The 20,984-nt window shown below is 36.3% G+C and overlaps 1 protein-coding gene across 1 annotated transcript in view; it reads left to right on the top strand.

Annotated features, from left to right (window-relative positions):
* Positions 1-18,051, top strand: part of ARSB (arylsulfatase B) — a 75,962-nt gene extending 57,911 nt beyond the window's left edge. The window contains exons 7-9 of the mRNA XM_023944528.2: positions 4,213-4,338; positions 4,874-6,537; positions 17,838-18,051. Coding sequence (XP_023800296.2) covers positions 4,213-4,338; positions 4,874-5,139 — 392 coding nt within the window. The 3' untranslated portion in view covers positions 5,140-6,537; positions 17,838-18,051. The remainder of the gene's footprint in view (positions 1-4,212; positions 4,339-4,873; positions 6,538-17,837) is intronic.
* The last annotated feature ends 2,933 nt before the right edge of the window (positions 18,052-20,984 follow it).

Below are 20,984 nucleotides of genomic sequence, written 5' to 3'. Positions count from 1 at the left end.
TGAGGATTAACAGCCCTATATTTACTTAGACATTCTTCACACAGAAGTTGTTCCATAGCTTTTATCTTTCTTGTTTCAGGTCTTTTTATCTTGCATGGCTTTTCTGTGTTTGCTTTGTAACATGGGAACCAAAACTACACAGTACACCATGTAAGATACATGAAGGACCTCAGTGGTGGCATAATGTCCTGTTTGTTGCCAATTTTAGTATTGGACTGCTTCTGGACAGCCTCTGGACAATACTTGTTTATTAAAACTTTGTGAGCACAAACACTTCCCTAAATAGCAGTGGCTAATTCAGAAGTAGCAGATACAACAGTGTATCTGAACTAGCAGTAGCTAGTTCAGATAAACTGCTGTGTATGTGAAATGTTGGCTTTCCCTGCCATGTTCATTACTTTCCCTTTTGTTGTACTTAAATTTGTGCATTAGCAAGACTCAGCACACTGAAAGATTGTTCACTTTTCCTAAGAAGTTGAGGATATTCTCTGGTCAACAGCCAGGGTACTACTGATGTATGTATCCAGTAGTAAATTTTCCAGTATCCTGCCTGAAGGGTATGCTACGGAATATTCAAATTATCAAAACGACAATTATTTTTGCATATGTAGCCAATGTTTTGACTGATGCTTTCTGAGCATCTTGTGTGGATTTTTCAGAGTTAATGACATTGGCCTTTGGAAAAATCAGGTTTCTTGAAGGTGCAGATTAGCCATTGAAAATTACATAGGCTTTTTCATCCTAATCTGAAATATGTATGTGTATAGAAACTATATATGATAACAGAAGTAAAAGAACTAAGCTGAAGTTTCTGTAAGGGTCAAAGGGCCAGACTTCTTTGCAACCCAAGAGAGTTGGTCATCTCCATTCCTTTAAAAATCTGATCCTGAAACCATTTTTAAGCTTGTCAGTACAAAGGATTTCTTGAACTAATCTATAGTTCCAAAATCACTTACCAAGGTTAAGTTCCAAAATCACTTATCAACATCTTCTGTGGGACCTAACTTTTACTATAAAGATATAAAAGCTATTTGAATACTAATTGGTGACCTATAACTCCAGCCAAAACTCTAAAATCTTTAGACAAATTCATTTTAGCATTAAATATTTGAAAATAAATATCTAAATGAAAGGTCACTATTTTCTTAACTAATACAAGTTTTATAATTTCCCAAGAGACTACTTAAAAAATAAATACAGCTACTGGTGAGGCTTCAAAGTTGAGCGTCAGGAAACAGTGGCTTCTTTTGACAATAATTAAATTCATGGGAAAGGCTGTGGGACTTTATTTAAAGGTAAAAACAAAGCCTGATTTCATTAGCCACTGATACATTGATCCAACAGCAAAAGAATAAAATGTTTAGGTTCTACACAATCAAAAGCATCACTTTTATATATATATATATATATATAAGTTTGTAAGGAGAGTATGCAGACCAATGAAGGCTGGCTTGATTACTGAGCTTAATAAAAGTCATCTGTCCTTTGACTGCTGAATTGGTCCACAGGGCTGTTGTTACTGTCAACCATAATGGAAAGAATTAAATAAAAACTCCCCTACAATATAGAACAAATTCAGAAAAAAACTGCTTAGATGCTATGGGAGACAACATTTGGTCTTGAAAAGGAAACAAAACAAACATGACATCTCCAGTCTGCAAAATCAGAAAAAGGATCCATGTAAAATTCATATGGCAAAGGAGATAGCCCAGGTATTTTGCATTTCACCGGCACCAGCAAAAGCTGAAGGCAGAGGTAGAAACTTACCAGCTGGGCTGAAGAGAAGGAGGAAGATGGGTAAAGGCAGCAGGAGGAATATCTGAGTTTAAGATGCAAGTCATAGGATGGGAAGAAAAGCATTCACATACGGCAAAATTTTTATTTATAGTAGTTCTGTATCTGGTGCTTATGTAATGTAATAAAGTGACAGTCCTGTAAGTATCCTTGTAGAGAGCATTTGAAAAAGCATCAGCCTGTTTCCCATGATCAAAGTCCATGATGAAAGTTGACTTGTACTCTCTGGAAAGCAATGCTCTCCCCCTAGTAGTAGACAGTACATTTCTTTGGCACAAAGCAAATGCTTGCAATGGGTGAATTAACATGACTGACAGAGTTCTCTTTATAACAGCTCAACATAAGGGAATTTACCCATTTCTCTTCAAGAAATTTTGCTGAAAGATAATATTTCACCAAATATCTTCAACTTCATGCTCTGGTAAAAGCTTTTTTTTCATTTAAGAGTCTATTTTTTTTACCTGGACTAAATCAGAGTATTTAGATCTATTCTATCTCCTTGAATCTTATTTTAAGTCTCATACATGGCATTCTAAGGATATTTTGCAAAGTATATATAAAAATACAATATTGCATACCATTTATTTGAAATATTTTAAATAGTTTATCTTGTGTAGTGTTATGGTACCACATACTGTGGGTAGATCAGCAAGCACAAGCATATTCTTTAGGCTAAACTTTAAAATCAGAAATGCAGGTTCACATAATTTTATCTTTAGACCATGCCTTGAAATTGTAGCTTTGAGACATAAGGTTTAATAAGCATATCTCTTTTTTGACCTGCTGAATATCTTTCATTATGTTTAAGAAAGTAGATGGCAAACAGGAGTAGTCAAGGAGGAGTAGCAAAGCAAATGACAGAATAACACATAACACAATGCTGCTGAAAAGTAAGTGGTGTTAATCTTTAAACTCTTTCCTATTTTCTATGGACATCACATGGCTGTGTGAGGATTTATCTTCCAGAAGAGATTCTGCTGGGGTTACTTATGAGGTTTTTCTTGTTTTCATGGGGGTTTATTTTCTTTTTTAGATCAGCTTCAGTGCTTCTTGATCTAAAATGAGCTGAGTCCTGTCCAGTCTGTGTATGTATATTCCAAACAAGTAGCCCTTTTATATCCTTATTAATCTGGGAACATTATACAAGTTTGATGTAAACAGGGAACTTGGGTAAGCACAATCTGTTTATTAAAGAAAATAAACTCAAAGTGCAAAGTCTGGTAAGAAAATAGAAACTTTGCAAGTCCTTCATAAAAAATAGAGAAATTGTGTCCTTGCAATTCTTGTCCCAACTTTCTGTTCTCCTTTCCATTTGCTGTGTATTTACCTCACTGTGTTGTGCAGAGTTTACTCTTTTTACAAATACCTAGTTCTGCTTCCTATTGGCTGTATTATGTACAACATGATTGTTGTACATCTCATAGATTCTCATCCAAAAGTCTGTCAGCTGAGTCCTTCAGATTCCCTAAACTGATTGAAAACCACCTCTTTTGGAAAGAAGCTCTTTTGGAAAAATCAACATTGGTTTCTCTCCATCTTCTAATGTGTCTTGTAATTTGATTAAAGTTGCCTTCTGGTAGTCATTGGTAAACTGTTATCAGCTGATACAGTTAATATAAAACGTGTAGATTTTGTCTTGAACTCCTGTTTTATTTATGAAAACATATGGAAGTTGGTTTGGATGCTCCTGGGCTGTCCATCTGACTCTCTTCCTCCCTGTTGGTTTCAATAACAAAGTGGTCTCCTAATCATCCCTGGTCAATGCATTTGAATTCTTTTTCCTGAGCTCCCTCCTATAAGGAGCTTCAGGTTTCCTTTTCAGAGGGAATGTTTCAGTTTTCAATAGTATGTGAATATGGGGCCACATCATACTGCGCTCCTCCAAAGACAGTAGATACGCCACAGAAAAAGCTTGCTGACCAGGTTTTTGTGGACACAGCCAGCTCAGCCCGGAGAGACAGCTCTCTGTTGTTGATACAGGTCAGAACCTGGGACTTGTTCCCTGTAGTGACCTAAGAAGGTTGACTCAGGAGATCTTTCAATCTTATATTCCTACCTAGCAAAAGATGCAGGCACTTGTATGACAAAATTTAGCAATTCCAATCTTGAGTGTTCTTAATACAGGTATGTGAGATACACATATAATATCTGTGTACAAAATTAGGCCAGTTATCTGGGCTCAGCTCTGACATTTTCCACTGGTAAGTTTTTTAAATGCTGTTCAAGTTCAGAGTTAAATACATCCATTTATTCATAGCACAGATCTTTGCACATATATACAACAAAATGTTTATCCAGTAGGGAAAAATAAATGGCTGACAACAAACTGCTTTGTTTTTCAACAGAGTTCTAAAAATTACCTCATGAATACGCAATGTACCTAACTTTTACTGTTTTACTGTTTACTGTTCAAATAAGGTCTTGGCATTGACAAGAGAACATCTTTACCACAGAGCAATTCTCCTTGGGATGATACACTTTTCAATATATCCATACATGCAGCAATAAGACATGGAAAATGGAAGTTACTAACTGGATATCCAGGTAACAAAATCCTATCTCCCACCCACCACAAACACAATTTAATTTTGTTTCATGTATTTTAATTTCTTTGAGTAATTCTGCTAATTTCTTAGGTTTTTTACCACATGCAGAGATCTAGAATGAGCACTTCTGAAATCAAAACAATGTAGTTTTTTTTCATTTTCCAAATATTTTGTCTTCGACTTATTTGAATGTTAGGGGAAAAACTGTCATAGAATATCTCAAATTGTAAGGGACCAATAAGGAGCACAGAATCCTAGAAGAAGGTCCATTAAATTACTTTATGTGAAAAAAAGTTACATAGAATTTTGGATCTCAGTGGTGCAGTGGTTTTTTTGCATAAATGAGACTCCTATTTAAGTAGCCCTGGACTAGAGAGAATTTGGTGCAGGGCTAGAGTTAAGGTGTGCAGCAACAGTCACAAGCAGGGGCTTGTCAAGAGACCTAGTAAATTCATCAATTACAGCAAAACTCTGTCTCCACACTGCTGCTCTGTATGTCAGAACTGACCCTTGATCTGTTCCTGTTCCTGTAGGCTGCAGCCACTGGTTCCCTCCACCGTCTTTGTTCAATGAGTCACAGATTCAATCGTCTGATCCATCAACAAAGAGACTTTGGCTGTTTGATATTGTTCATGATCCTGAAGAGAAAAATGATGTGTCTGAAAAATACCCTCATGTGGTGGAAAAACTACTCTCACGGCTTCAGTATTATCACAAACATTCAGTACCTGTGTTCTACCCTGATGAGGATCCCAACTGTGATCCAGCAGTGACTGGAGCTTGGGGTCCTTGGGCATAATGCACACAGCTTTGCATTCTGCAAAAAACCCCTGCAGCAGAATCTGGTTTACAGACTCAGAGTCCTAGTCACATATTTTGTACTTTCTCTAATGAGATATTGCTAATTGTGATCTTATTCTTGGAATAATTCATTATTTCTTATTCGTGATATGTTGGGAATCTAATTTCAGTCTTTTCCTGCTCTCATTCCCAACAATTATATGTGAAATGTTAGTAAAATTATATATATATTTTAAAATATTCTTTGTCTGGAATATACTTTTAGTGCAGAAGATAAACATCGCCTCCTTCCTTGAAAGAAACTAAAAGTAATTGAATTCCTTGTAAGGAAGGCAACAGGGACACCCAAAATTAATCAGTCTTGTGGAGTATACTGAACTCTGGTTTCACGTTTGTCCAGAACACAAAATCTACTGAAAGCTATTATATATCTGTATTGACATAAAAATTTTTGCCTTTAACATGTACTTCCATCCAGATAAGGCAAGAAAACCTCACAAATACAACATAATCTCTATTTCTTGTTCACTCTTAATCTATCAGACTGGAGTAGAGCGTGATGATCAACTGGAGTGCAGGGCTGTCAGATAGAAGAATCTTGACAGCCTTAAAAAATGTGTGAATAAATATTTCATTAATTTCAACAATTGCAAAGTCTGCCACTTGGAGTGCAACAGCTACATTCAGGAGTGCATGCTGGGCCACGACCAGATGGAAAGCATTTTCATGGGGAAAAAATCTAAGCATCCTTCTGAACAGTAATTAGGACAAGAGTTCCCATTTTCTCTTTAGATGAAGAAAACCAACCACATGTTGATCCACATAAGCAAGGATGCATCCAGCAGCTGGGGGAAGTCTTAATTCCCTTCTATCAGTGCTAGAGCATAGCATCACATTTTGAGCTTCCCTATAAAGGAAAAGTATTGACCAGTTTGAGTTAGTTCAGTGGAGAACTCTAGTGTGATCATGGGGAAGATAAAGAAATGGGTTAGTTTATGCTGGTGAGAAAAATGGAAGATGCTATCTTCAGCTACCAAATGTGAGAGCACAGAGAAGAGGAAGCCAGACACTTCTCAGAGATGCACAAAGATGAAAAGCACACAGGGAACATGTGGAGTTCCAATGCAATATAAGGAAAGGGGAAAAAAAAAAAATCACACCATGAGTTTAATTCAATATGGGAAATATGAGACTATGGCAGCCTTAATCCTGGGGTTGTCCAGTCTTTGGTTGGAGAAGATACTGAACAATTCTATCCCTGAAGCTGGATCGAATTTGAAGTTGATGCAGTTTGCTAGAGTGGTGAGGAACAACCAGTGACCTCCAAAGGCCCCTTTCTGCAGGAATTATTCAACAATTCTGTGCTGAACAAAACCTTACTTTTATTACCTGCCTGGTAAGTACCCTGTCTTTATTACCATAGTGGAGTCTGTTTTCATCCTGAAGTGGGCTCTGAGCCATGAAGAAACCAAGCCAAGCAACATTTCTCAGTTACAATCAAATTGACTCAAGATAATGTGCCAGCTCTCTATTACCTGTGATAGGTCTCCAAACCCTGAGTTCTGGTACTGCTTCTCGGTGTCCTTGACTAAGTTCTCAGGATGCAGAGCTCAATCTGTCATCATCTCCAGAATCATAATTGCCCTTTTCCAGCTGCAGGACCAACTCGTATGAATTGCACTAAAATTTTGTACAACTTCCTAGTTTTCTCTTGGGAGACTTGTGCTAATCATTAGCAAACAGATTAATGAAAAGGAAGGCTTTACAAAACCCATGCATTTAAAAAAAAAAAAAAAAAAAGGGATGAAAAAGAGATGAAACAAGGAAACTGAAAATGCATGTACTTTTTAATACATCTGATTCTCCACTGCGCTGTCTTAAATCTAATCTTAAATGCTTGTCTTTTCTACCTTTGATGTTTTTTCTGAGTAGAAGTGAGTCTAAAGTTCTCCAGAAGCCTGTTCAGCTTTTTATCTTTCTCCCAAAGAGCTTTATGTTTCTCTCACTCCTTTGTCACTTCTGCTTTTTTTCTGTTCTATTTTGTTCACCATCTTCAGCCTTGAAGACAAAAAGAAATGAAAAGTAGTTTCAGAGAAAGTAATTCTTGTATAATATATTTTCTCTGTGGTTTAATTGGATATATTCCTATGGAATCCTGTTTTAGACAGAGTCTCAATTTCCTTCTCCATTCATCCATCAGTGGCTGAAAGCAGATGGTTGCAGTAGGATATAACTGAGCAAGCTCTTCAGATTGTTCTTCACCTTCTAAACAATCACTCAGAGCCTCAAAGACTAGTTTCTCTTCCATCAGGTTGTACCAGCCTTTCCTTTGGGGCCCTTGGGAATAATGCCCAGCCTTACAATACTTTCTAAGATATTGCTATTTACACAATCCTGCGTTTCCACAGCTTATCTAGACACTGGGAGAATCATCTGATTGTTACCTGCCTCCAGGTAATTTGTATTTTCATTGGCAAAACATATCTGCTGTGACAGAAGCTTCTACTATAACACTGTTTGCAACTTTTGTATGAACTACTATATTTAAAATACTAAATTAAAAAGATTATATGTTCTGTAGAAGTAGTCTTCAAACCGGTACCTGGTTATATCTCCTTCCATTTAATGAAACACATTTAAGCTTTTCTTTCTGTCCTGTGACTTTTCATACCAGAACCTGAGTTCCTGCTCAGGTTTTACCTAGCACACAGCTCATACAAAGACCTGATGTTGTTTGGACTAGTGCTGTGAGATCCAAGTGAGAGCAACATGTAGGCAAACCACTGGAAGGGTTCAGGTCACTACAAAGCCATTACTTTTTATGCTGAAGACATAATCCCCCCTACTGATTGTCAGTTCCTTCAGAATCCACTAACTTATGGGAATCATGTAGACCAAACTTTAAAGCTGGAACTTATGGCATCTTGCCCAAAAACACCTCTGAAGCATATCCAGCATCAGCCAGTCTGCTGAGGTTTTCATGCTACCTAATGGGATACATGGGAGGCCTGCACTGTGACAGAGAAGAAAGGATGAGCACTCTTATCAGCAGCTCTGGAGTATTTTACTTATAACTTTGAGTTATAAGTTTATAATTATAAGCATAACTGTAAGTTATGACATAGACAACTTGTGAGTTAAAAACCTTATGAATTAAGGAATAAATTAGTGAATTCCCATGTTAGTCTCATTTGTATGAAGTGGATTGAGCCTTTGATGTGTGTGTTTGCTTCCTTTCCTAATGAGCTCATAAAATAATTTACAGACTGTGTTGTCCTGTAAATTAGAGAGATCCAATTGGACCATGACAGTCTTTGCTTCGGAACATAACAGCATTTCACTCTTGAGCTTTTGAAGATTCTTTACAATAACTGAGGCTTAGGCTCAGTAATTTGCTGACCACATCAATGGAGGGAAAATGTAAGCAACAAAACCTTTTTATAAGGTATTGTATCACGTTGACAAACCTTGCATCTTCCTTCAGTAGCTTCAGAAAAACCTTTATTGTGGTTACCTTTTCTAACTGTTGCAGACAGTTTATTTTACAGTGATACAATGATTTGTGTTAGCTCATAACTTACCTGTTTAGTGCAACTGTAAGTTCCATATTCTAATTGTAGCATACAGTTAGTAACATGGTTTCGAGTGTGGGATTCTGAAAGAGAAGAGTGTTGAATTACCTTTTGTGACCTTTAGATTTACTATTTTTGTATGTGTCATAGTGATATGTTGTCCTTCAAATATCTTTTTGAGATAAATCATCCAAAGAGCAGAAGTTCCATTAGTTCTTACTTATTCAGAATGTTTTGGTATAGTTTATTTGTGCAATCAAATGCAAATGGAGATGTTGACAGCCATTCCCCTTCATGTAAGGCAAGTAGACCCAAGGAATTTATGTTATCCCCACTCTTTTTTTGTAGTGCGTATTTATTTAGTGCCCTATATCCATATGGAGACATGTAAGATTAGAAAGCTAACTGTTCTCAGTCAATATCACATGTAACATTTTGGTTTATAGTAGGCGTTACAAGATGTGGTTTTCACAATAACAGGGGACTGGACTTGGGGGTGGGGGAAATTTCTGCCCTACATTCCTGTGTGTCCTTCAGCATTCAGCACTCATATTACATGAGGAAAGATGTTGTCTTACCCACAGAAGTGGAAACTTCTCTTAATGGTATTTTTAACTGGATTTTTTATGCTGATACCTAGTTTCATGGAAAAGGAAAAAAAAAATCACCTAAATTGTAAGAGCTCAAGTAATTAATGGCATTGACTCCCATCAATTTCAGCTTCTTGGCTAAAGAAAAGATTAAAAAAATTCTAATTTTTATTTCAGAGGTAGGCAGAACTTTTATGTGTTCTCTTTTTTCTTTGTCTTACAACCCACATTTTAATGTCTTGCTGATATTCTAATTTATATATTTAATTTACTAGGAAGTGACTGTGACATATCATTGTCTCACAGAGGTATTAAATTCTGTTTTCTCTCGTAATATATTAAAATCCAAAGATTATTTTCTCAGCTACAGTAGAATTTTTTTTTCCTAATTATTTTCCATGGGTGGTCTTCATAAAACATTTTAATTGAACTGTGTTAGGGAAAAAAACCATCTGGCTGACACGTTTAGATTGGCATCTGCAAAGAGTTGTATACTCTTAAGTTGTTTCAAATTGGGAAATAGAGAATTCTTTATATCTTTTGTGGTTACTTGAGTAACTTTCAAAAATGCAAGTATTTTGAACGCTAAATAAAACTTCATTTCATCCCTTTCCAATTTAAGATTCATTCTTAATCTAGCAAACATTTGAGCATTATAAATTCAAAAGTTATAGTCTTTATGCTTTAGAAATTATTTAAGCTTCAGAAAAGTAACCAAGTTCAGGAAGAATGCTGACACTGGCTACTCATTCTGCATTGCTTACATATAAAAAAATGTACACAGTCAAGGAGTGGATGATTTTATAAGCAAAACAGATAATCTGGATCTTTTCTTGAGTCAAAGGCCCTATATTCAGCCTGAAAATAATTTGTCCAACTTTGATAAATGGGTCTTGGATAAAGATCTGAGTTTAGTCCTCTTTGGAATCTCTGAGCAGAAGAACCAGAGTTTAAACACTTGAGGTCTATGCAGATCTGAAGTTCCACTAGCAGTCCCTGTTGGCCTCTGTGAATTTGTCTCTCACTTTCTGAAAAAGTGGTAAAGACTACTAGCAATATACCCCAAACTATCCATGCTTTCTTTAACAAACAACAAATGAGCATGAAGTCACACAGAGAATCCTGTTAAACCTGTGCCACCCTATTGCAGACTTACCAAGGGGTCCTGATGGGTATCCTGATGGTGACAGGGCCACTGGTAGGGCTCCTACCCATGTGTGATGGAGTTTGGTACACAAGTATGTATAGTTCATATTGTAGCCATGTTTGTAATGCTAGGAACAGGGACACCCAAATTACGAACAGGCAACTGAATCATGAAATACTTAAAGTCAAAATGGAATATTACTTCACAAATAAAAAAATAAATAATGTCAAGCACTACCAGGGGATCCAGAACCTAACCACAGGTTAGGGCTGTCCTAAATGTAGGAACACCAAATAATTTCTGAGATGTAGCAGTTATTAAGGGAGAATTTTTTTTCCTGCCTACCTGCTCCTTTGGCAGCCCACCACAGGCCCCACTCCAGCTGGACCCCAAAGCTGTGTCTCTCTCACAACATTAGCTCTGGCATGATGGAGGGGTCAGAGGACCATTTTTCCAGCCCAGCCCTTCCCGTGGCAGTCGCTTTAGAGCCCCACCCCAAGTAGGCCCATAGGTTTCACGTCTCTCTAACTATAAAAAAGCTGAGGTTTGTAATGGGGAAGTAGTGCTTTTGCTAACAGAAGGAGAAAAAGAACCTGCCAATTCTAAGTTTGGGGAGGTTAAGCAATATTTTTGCCAGTGGGTTTCCAGCTGAATGTTTTAACTCTTTCAGCTTACTGTCTTTGTGAGCTGCAGACAATGAACTCAATTTTGTTTCAAGCTGGTTGAATATATGGTGTAAAGAATTCCCTGAGGTCCCAAGCTGCTGTTTCTGAATTCAGCGTTCTCCCGTCTTCTTTCAGTGCCTTGCAATTCGTGTATGAGCTCATCTAAATCGGGCAGAACTGCTGCAAGGAACAGTAAAAACTTTTTTGGCACAGAGCAGTCAGAATGAGTCAGCCATCCAACCATGGACTGGATCAGTGACGGCCCTTGTGATAATTGCATACCATGGTTAGCAGAGGGAAAGAGGATGATGCAGTACTTCTTGTTGTGTTAGTGTTCCCTCCTGAGAGTTGTTTTTGCGGGGTGGAGTGCAGAGATACTGAAAAGGTTGGTGATATATCTGCTGCCAAGTTTCAAAGAAGTGACTACCGGCTGCCATCATCAAAGCAGTTACTGGATGTTGATCCCCTAATCCTGGCTAAACTCAATAGCAATAAAGGCAGTTATATTCTGTCGGCAGGACTATAGTTAGAAAAAAAAGTATAGTCCGAATAGCTAGATTTGGATCTAAGGAATGCAGTGTTTATTTGGACGAATCTTCAAAAGCCACAACAAGGTACTGCACCAAAGCCACAGTTCTGGGCTGCCAGATTTTGGCTTTCAGGACAGTGATAAAAATAAAAAAGCCCTGTCTTTCTTTTCAGCTATGCATTCTTGCTATTTCTTCAAGCAAACAAGGAGTCAGAACACAGTGAATACACGTACAAACAAAGTAAGCTGTGTTTGATATTCAGCAATGCTTATTGAGTAATTTTGGGCATAGAGCCCATGGTAATGAATGTAAAACTTTGATCAGGACATCTGTGGCCTGCCCAGTCATTTCATGGGACCTGCAAATCTGCCAGAAACATCACTCAATGGCCCTATTAACCAGGGATGTTGAAGTCTTTCTTGATTGTGTATATTCTCCAAGCACACTCATGAAGTAGGAGTCATTGATTTTTATTGGACAGAAAATTCAGAAATTACTTATTCAAGGACATCTGAGGCCTTAAATTTACCCTTCACATTTATAGTGCTTCACTGAGAAAAAGCTTTAATGAGTCTGTCTGGACGATGGAAGGATGAATGTTGAGACCATTGAGTCACAGGGTGGACTTCTAGCAAACAAACATGCTCTCAGTTCCAGCTTACCTGTATTTAACTCACAGTAACAAATAGTTTTGGGGTTTTTTTATATATAGATTATAGTCAGGGCAATTCTGTGATTCCAAAGTATTTTCTTGAAGTTGCTCATCAGTGTGCAGTTATCCAGGAAAATAGTCAATTCCTGGAGGATCATAATTTCTTCCCTTGTGTATATGGTAAGAGGAGCCCTTTTTAAAAGACTGTGAACACTGTAACTTCCAGCCCAAGAACTATGAAAGCACTGCTGCCCTGTTGGTGGCCCCTATAGATGTACTGACTTTTCACTGTAATTCTTGTCCTTTTTGCTTTGTTTTCAAATATTCTGTTGTACAAGTCATACTTGATGGATAAAGCACTGTCTGAAATAATCCCAAAGTGGCTATTAGTCTGGTCTAGTCATACCCTGCAGCCCCAGCAGTGACATGTTGTAGAAACAAAGTCATTCTCCTGCCTTTTCAGTTCTGTTTTGACTTTATAATGGAGAAATCATGGTCATGGTATATTAAACAATGGGATAAGAGCAACATATACATTACCATCACTCTGCTTCTAACTAAAGCTCCAAAACTAATATAGTGGATAGGAATTTACTGTCAGTTTTCTTTTGCCATAAATTCAGCATTAGAAAAAAAATCCAGAACAGCTGAAATGGCATAGCCTTTGACTGAGTAAAAAATAGACATATTTATAATATCAAAGGAGACTTATGATAATAGCCCAGTTGGATTTTGAAAAAATGCAGGAGGGAATAGAGTAGAACAATTGCATTTCTGTTTATATTTGCCCTAGAAAGTAGCCCACTGTGAAGAAATATTTAGGAATGTGAATGATTGAGAGATTGTCTCTTAGAGGCAGCAGGTATAAGATGTCTGAAATTCCTTTGAGCTATAATTGCTTGTTAACAACAGGATTTTTTTTGTAATTATTTCTGCCCACAGTTCACAAGAACTTAATGTGCATTGCTTTATGTGGAGAAGTTTTTAGAAATCACCTTTTTCTGTATTTAATTTGTGATAAAGAGAAGGCCATGCTATATGGAAAAGAAATTGTAAAAGGAATTTTTTAAAAAAATATTATTCCAACACTATAAAATTGAGAGATTTTTTTTACAAAAATAAGAGTTTCTGTGCAAATGTTTATTCTATTTATAGCATTAAATGCAATTGCAAGAATCCATCTTCCTGGCTGTAAAGACTGAGTGTAGTGTTAAGAGGCAAGTGTAACTATTAATCCACAAATATCATTGAGGAATTTTGTACTATTCAGTGAATTATGCATTTTGGATTTAACTTGTGACAAAATATGCATTAAATGTGTGGACCTAGTCCAAACCCCAAATCCAAACAAAGCAAGCTCCTACATTTTCTAAGTTTGTTGTTTGTAAATTTTATCTTTTGAGTCTGTGGTTCTAAATACCAATATTAAATTACTTAGTATCTGTACTTTTCAGAAGTGAGGATGCTGAGACCGTGCTATCACAGCACTGTTTAACAACAGCTCTTTTCAGAGCCTACAGCAGTGTAAGCATCATAAGCTGTGAGGAAAAGCAGACTTTTTAACAAGTCACTATCCATCTTTTTACTTAATATTATTTAATGACATTTGTTTGATGACATGTTCAAATAAAGAAATGGCCTCTTTTTAAATGCAAATGCTGGTTTTATCCATAGTTTATTTTCATTGAGCTTGTTATAAATGTTCTGATGATGCATAAGAATACAAGAAGATATTTAGGAACACTTGCTTTCATCCTAAATATTATCCTGGTAATAAGTGACTATAATATACTGACAATCATCAAAATTCTAGATATAGCAGAGATCTGGCATTGCTTAGGTTCATAACTGTGGCCCAAATGCACACACAGCTGCAGGGCACTTGGAGCACCATTTCCTTCCATTCCTGTCTTAGGAGCTGATTACTGCACAGATCTCTCTGCATTGTCAAAGTGAAAGTCAGAATAATTCCGCTCAAGGCCATAGTTTCAAGTGAATGTAGAGCTCATGAATGGTCTTAGCCCATGAGCTGCAGTCGGAAGATTCTGAATTAATTAATGATTAACAAACATCCATGTATGCCTCTATGAAAAGATGGAGAGGACAGGAAGGGTATTGTGAGAAATACAGATGGTCATGGTCAATCATGATTCCAGTTTTATAAACTGGTCCAGTCAAGCTGTAGAGCAGATTTGAATACTCCTATTTATTATATAAACTAGAGGCATTGTTTTAGTTCAGGGAAATCTCTTTGATTATTGTTCACTGATGAAGTTATATTTGTAGTGGAATCATGGCTTATTTTGAACATTAATTTGAAAATATGGTAAGATGACAACTGTTACTCTATATAACTGCTGGAAGAGGAGAAAGTTACTCTCTCAGCTAAGAACTCTCACTTTGTATATCTATGCATATTGCAAACATTCTATTCTTGTTTAATGTTGTTTTAGTTTTTTTTCATTGTGTGTTTATCTTTAAAATAAATGTTATCTAGATATGACTCCAGAGAAAGTTAGCAAACATACATTTATTTATTGGACTTCAGTCTCTAAAAAGACCTGCAGAATAGACCCTAGAAGCTATAATTAATAAAATTTACTGTATTGAAAATGTTATGATCTCCATTTTCTCATATTTCTGCTCAAGAACCTGGAAATGAAAGTATTTAAAGAATGGATAAATTACAGCTATAAATCCTATAAAGAAATATGTTTAAGATAGAATTTTATTTTGATAGGCCCATAGTAAAGCTCATAGTGACAGAGAGCCCAGTATATCTGGTAGATTTCTACCAGATTCTTTTTTTAAATGGGCTCATATTTAATTTTACATTACTACTTAGGAATCAACTTCCAAAAAGCCATAACAGTGGCTACTGTTCTTTCCCTTAGGGTCCGAACAAGGAAATCCAATGTTTTCTGGTCAGCAGTAGGAATTCCACTTTGTAATCTGACACTCTTCATTCCTCTCCTCTCAAAGGCAGTAAACCAAAAACTTAAAGGCAGAACAGATTTTCAGATCATGTAGCATTTGTAAATCCTCATGCACATTTAAAGATTTGTTGGCATGTACAAACTGAAAGCTTCATGACCTGGCCTTTCTCTTGTCAGTTCCTGCTCTCATCACATTGTCTAGTTATGCACGTTTCACTGAGAATTCATGTTTTTGCATTTCTCTGATTTCAGCCCTATTGTTCCAAACTCATCAGGAATAAAAAGTCACAGAAGAGCAAAGACCTTCACATTAGGAGGCTGATACAGCTTGACTGTAGCCAATGGAGCTATGCTGGTTCATACCAATAAGTATGCAGTGATTGGAAAGATATTAGTCCCTTTTTTCTATTTTTTAATATCTGATCTCCAGCAAGCATGTAGTGGTGGTATGATTCTGCATATGTATGCAGTGGTAACAATTGAGTCTTTTCATGCTCAGAGTGAGTAACTCAATTCTAGTCAGTCTGTAATTTCTTTCTGACAGGCTCGTTATTTCTCTGCTGATGGTATGGTTATGGTTAAGGGCAGCTGTACAATTTTAAAACACAATTTTTCTGTAAGCACAGTGTGCCTGTTCAAGTGCACTTCTGTCCTAACAGCACATAAGGCTTCTCATCCAATGACCACGGCTGCATCGGCTGTAGGATATGGTTGTAAGATACTCTATAGAACAAACACCTTGACACACAGTTTTAATTGCTGCTATCATCTCTGTTAATTTATCTTTCTGTGATGGATATGTATTTCTACAATAGTAATTATAAAGTCTCTGCACTGTGGACTAGGAAAATTATCTACTTGCTTTATCTGCTGGTTCTCATTAAGGATTTGTTCAAGTTCATGCTGGTGTCAGCATGCCCTTTGACTTTATTGAAGACCTCAGTGGTATTTGAAAAAAATCAGATTGTTTTCAAACATGACACAAGCTGCAAACTCAGTTGGAACTGTGTAAACTTCCATAAAACTTGTTTGTAGTAGGAACAAATGTAGTAAGGAGAGCAGTTAGGAAATCTCTTGATGGTTCTTCTCTGTGCTTTCAACATATGTGCTGCACTTTATATATTGAACCTTCTTAGTCACTTCTGTGACTAAGCTGTTAAAGATCCTTTTGAAGAGATAAGTATTTCTGGAGCATTTCTTAAACTATTATATTTGCTGGACTTCCAGAAGAAATTCTGAGAATTCACTCCTGCAGCTAGTAAAAATTTCTGGGTAAATAATTGCAAGGTTTTGATGAATTCTACACTTGTAGTTTGAGTGCATCCCTATAGCGGACATCTCTGGTATAGACTTCTAGCTTGAATCTGTACCCAAACAGTGACAGAAGCTATTAATGTAAATTAGAAAAATAAAAGCCTGTATAGATCCATATGTTTACTGTAAGAAAGTTGCAACAGTAAATTCAAGCACAATGATTTTGTGCTCCTATGATATGATGTGAGTATTTTTCATTGTCACTCTTAGTGAATTGTGTACATCTGAAGTTTCTGCATTGCCTACAAAGCAGAGAGGGATTTAGAAGAGAATGCATTTACTACATTTACTACACCCTGTTCTTCCAGCACCTCAGACTTTCTGCACACTCATTTGAAATTAGCTGCTGGGAGGAAGGAACACTGGCAACAGTGTTAAGGAAATGCAGTCTCAGGCTCTGCACTCCCTTAATTAGAAGCCTGAGACTCATGGTTAATGGTGATTAATGTTCCATTCTATTTTGCCAGTTCTTCCTTGTGGGAAAAGATCCCATAAAGCTGAAGCACTTTCAAATCACTGTTGATATTAATGAATTTATTTTTAAAAGAAAAGTTATTTCTACATCTGTTTCTGACAAATTAAGAATGAAACTCTTATCCAAGAGCGTGTCATTTAACTAAACCTGACAAACATAACTGCACCTAGCTGCTTCTCTTTCCCACACTGTTTTATTTTTTTAAACTTCAAAGTCTCCAAATTCCTCCTGATTGATGCGCTGATATTTTAACAATGTCTTTGTTGTGTACTGCAATCAGACAAGTGCTAATAACCTTGAGGAATCTGGCAGGACTGTGGGAATCTTCCAGCCATAATTGTATCTTGCCGTAAATGTGATGATACTGGCAACTTCAGATGAATTGACAGAATGTGCTGTTGCTGAGGGTGATACCAACTTTCTCCATTGATTTACAAGTCTAAGGGTCATTCATTTATGCATTCTTTGCTGTCTCTGGTATGGAGTTTTTTAGTGCAGTTCTGGAAGATGTTAGAGCATAAATGCCTGCTGTATTTAAACAATGAAATAGTGTAATCAGGGGAAAGAACAACAGGAAATCTTAATTACATAGTTAAAATTGCTAGCACGATGAATTATGATCAGTGACACTGAATTTTAATGTTGTAGTTAAAGTTTATTAGTTTGCATTATGAGAAAAATAAAGCAATACAAAGGTACTGAATGTAGTTCAACTTACTGTCTAACCATGTTAACCCAAGTCTTGGATTTACATACTCAGTCATTTACAAATTATTTTAGCTGAACACTTTAACATGTTTGTTTTTCTTTAACAGGTTCTGAATGCAGAATAATTCCATTGAAAACTATTTTTTGGGGCTAAGAACATTGCAGATGATTCACTACATGCCTAAATGTGTAACCTCCTCATATTTATTCAGTTTTTGGATCTGTGCCTCAAGCCGTGGTTGTCACTTGTTCAAATTCTGTTACAGACCATCCACTTCTCTGGTAATAAATATGGTTTCCCCAAGTGTAGGGGTAAAAACACTTGATTGTTTATTCTTGTGAATTACTCTACATTTCTTCTTTCCCTGTATTTACATGAGAAAAGTAAGATACCTGTAATTTAAATTATCTAATAGACCCATGACTTGCAAAATATTTATTCACTGGATTTAATTTTTATGACTAGACGATGAAGAATAAAATAGTGTTTCCTCTTTAGCTGTTTTTTAGAGAGAGAGTGATTCACTTATTATGTTCAGATTAGCACTAATGGAGATTCAGGGCCACTATCATTCTTTAATTAATGCGACAGATGAGAGATAAAAAGGTTCTCCTTACTTGTTTTAACTGCATGTACTCTGACTGTGCTTCCTGAAGACCACTTGGCCTACAATCACTTTTAAAAATACCATGATTTGGCTCTGAGTCACATGTTTTGATAGAAATCAGATAGCCAAAACCACAAGAATTTTAACTTGTTAGAAATGGTGACTGTTCCAAAAGTGTGAATCCAGAAGACTGGCATACATACAGTAAGTAGAGGATGCACAGAAAAGCTCCTGATATACCTGATAGCTTTCAGTTTTACTACTTTTTCTGCTGTTAGATCACTGGAAAAACATGAGCACCTTGCCGTACAGGGTTTTTTGTTTGCTGTTCCAAGGGCAGAATATATACTCTGCATATTAACAGTTACTTCAGTCCTAAATTTTTATGTCAGAACTTGGTCAGAAACTGCTTCATGGAACCATTTCTTAATGATCTTGCACCTTTTCTCCTGCAGCACTAGAAATTACTGTGTAGGGTGTCCTGGACATGCTCTGAATTCCCCAACAGAACATGATGCAATCACTCCGTTGAAACAAAGAGGTGTAACTCTTCTTAGTTTAGTGTACTATACTGAACAATTTTGTCCTTTAGGATTTTCTCCAAGTGCTCCAATTGTTGCAACAATTCATAGCAAAATGTGCCTCTCAGGAAAGATCATCAGCTGAATTAATTTTGATGTTAAGATATGGCCTGTGCTTACTTGTCATTCATTAACTTTGCAAATGTACCCACCAATTTCTTGTGTAACCATCCCCTGAATACCACATAAGAAAAGGCTAGGAAAAAAAACCAGAACCAGCTGAAATTTGTAATTTTGTTAAAATGTACTCACCTAGCAAAACGCCATCTTTTGAAGATTTCTGTGGGATAATTAGACTGCCTTATTACTGTATGGTGGCCACCATGTATATTTTGTGTATTTAGTATTATTTTGTGACCTACTGTTGATGTACTGTATAATTATTGAATCTGGCTATGATACCAAGCTCTAAGGTTTAGCCAAGGTAGCTAAGTAGGGTCTTATACACTGAAACAGCAATTTCTATTATTTCAGGTTTGGAAGTTGGAATTTTCTTTGTTCATTACCTCTTTATGGTTATTTTGCTGCTGCAGGAAAAGCATGCACTAATAACTATGTAATACTGTTGGTCAAAAATGTGCCTTATTTTCCTCCATAATTAATTTCTTCCTTTCTATTTCCTCTTAAGTAGCCCTATTATTATCATCATTAACAGTGTTTACTTTTAATCAGTTGTGGTATTTTAATTCTCAGCTCTTACTTATTTTTCCTTATTATTCTCAATAATTGCAATGTTCTTGCAATATCAGTATCACCTGAATCTAAATGCAAATAGTTTGTTTCCAAGCTATTGTTTTGATTCTGTCTTATCTGTTCAAATAAGGAAAGCGTGAATTCCTAGAACTAATCACTGTAGTGTTTCATTAATGTTATCTCCAGCTAATTATTTTCATTTGTATTTTAATATAGATCATTCATCACTTCTTAAACAGCTAATTTAATTATTTCAGAGATAAAAACACAAAAATGCAATTTAAAGTTTCCAACTTGCACCCAACATAGTTAAAGATGAAGTATAACTTAATGTGTGAGAGAATCTTTGAAAAATAAAAGTCTGCTGCTGTGTTTCTAGGTGTGTGATGTTTTTAACAAGGATAGATACTGTAGAAGCAGGATTTATGCTGCTGGCAAAACTGACCGTTAGCAGGGAGTAAGATTATTTGATTATTTTGCACAGAGACAAGGCAATTGACTCATCAGAAGACAGGGTTATTGCTGAACATACACAAACCAATAACATGAAAGAGAAATTACCACAGACTATAGTGAGATGGTGCACTGTAGATAACTTTAAGTTCTGTGAAAAAGAAATATCATTTTCAATGAGGCCCATCAACCCATTTAAAAACAGGAATTCAGATTCTGAGTTTTTATGATGTGACCAGAGAAATTCTGAGTTAGAGATCCCAGCAAATCTCTCACAGTAACAAGCAGATATACAACTAAAGGGTAAATGAGCAATAAGGTGAAAGTAATTTCTATGAAAATGCTGGTCTTTAATTTAAAGGAAAGCTAAGACAAGTGAGAAATACGTGTTTTAGCATAGGGCTGGATCCCTAAAGAAATCCAGAATCCTCAACCTCTAGCAATAGCCTTTTTAGCAAGAGCTCCTAAATAGGTCTCTTTTATTTATATTGGGGCTCATTTTCACATTCTTTTAAAGCTGATATAGAGATACCATATCAAACAAGGTGATTGATTCAGGTTTCAGTGAATAATTGGAGAAAGACAATTCTTCCTACAGGAAAATACCATAAATCCTAATCATTAGGCTCCTTTAGCAGGGTTTTCTCTGCCATTAAATTTACTTTTAAAGTTTTTTTTTTTTCGCCAGCATTCTGGACAACACAAGTCTTAACTGATGAAACCTTGCAAGCTCAATTATATGGAATTTAAAGTCAAAACACTAGATGAAATTTTTGTGGCTTAATAACACATAGAAGCTATTATTAAGCTGAAATACAAAGTCAGTTACAGAAATGCAATTTTATAATGAAAAGGCACAATATTTTCAAAGAAGCTTCATGCAGAACTATGATCTTTCTGAAGACACTTTAGTGGCTTA

The sequence above is a fragment of the Cyanistes caeruleus genome, chromosome Z, assembly GCF_971803275.1.
Source record: "Cyanistes caeruleus chromosome Z, bCyaCae1.hap1.1, whole genome shotgun sequence".
Lineage (NCBI taxonomy): Eukaryota > Metazoa > Chordata > Aves > Passeriformes > Paridae > Cyanistes > Cyanistes caeruleus.
Note: the sequence above shows the minus strand (reverse complement) of the source record. Positions and strands in the feature narration are given on the sequence as shown.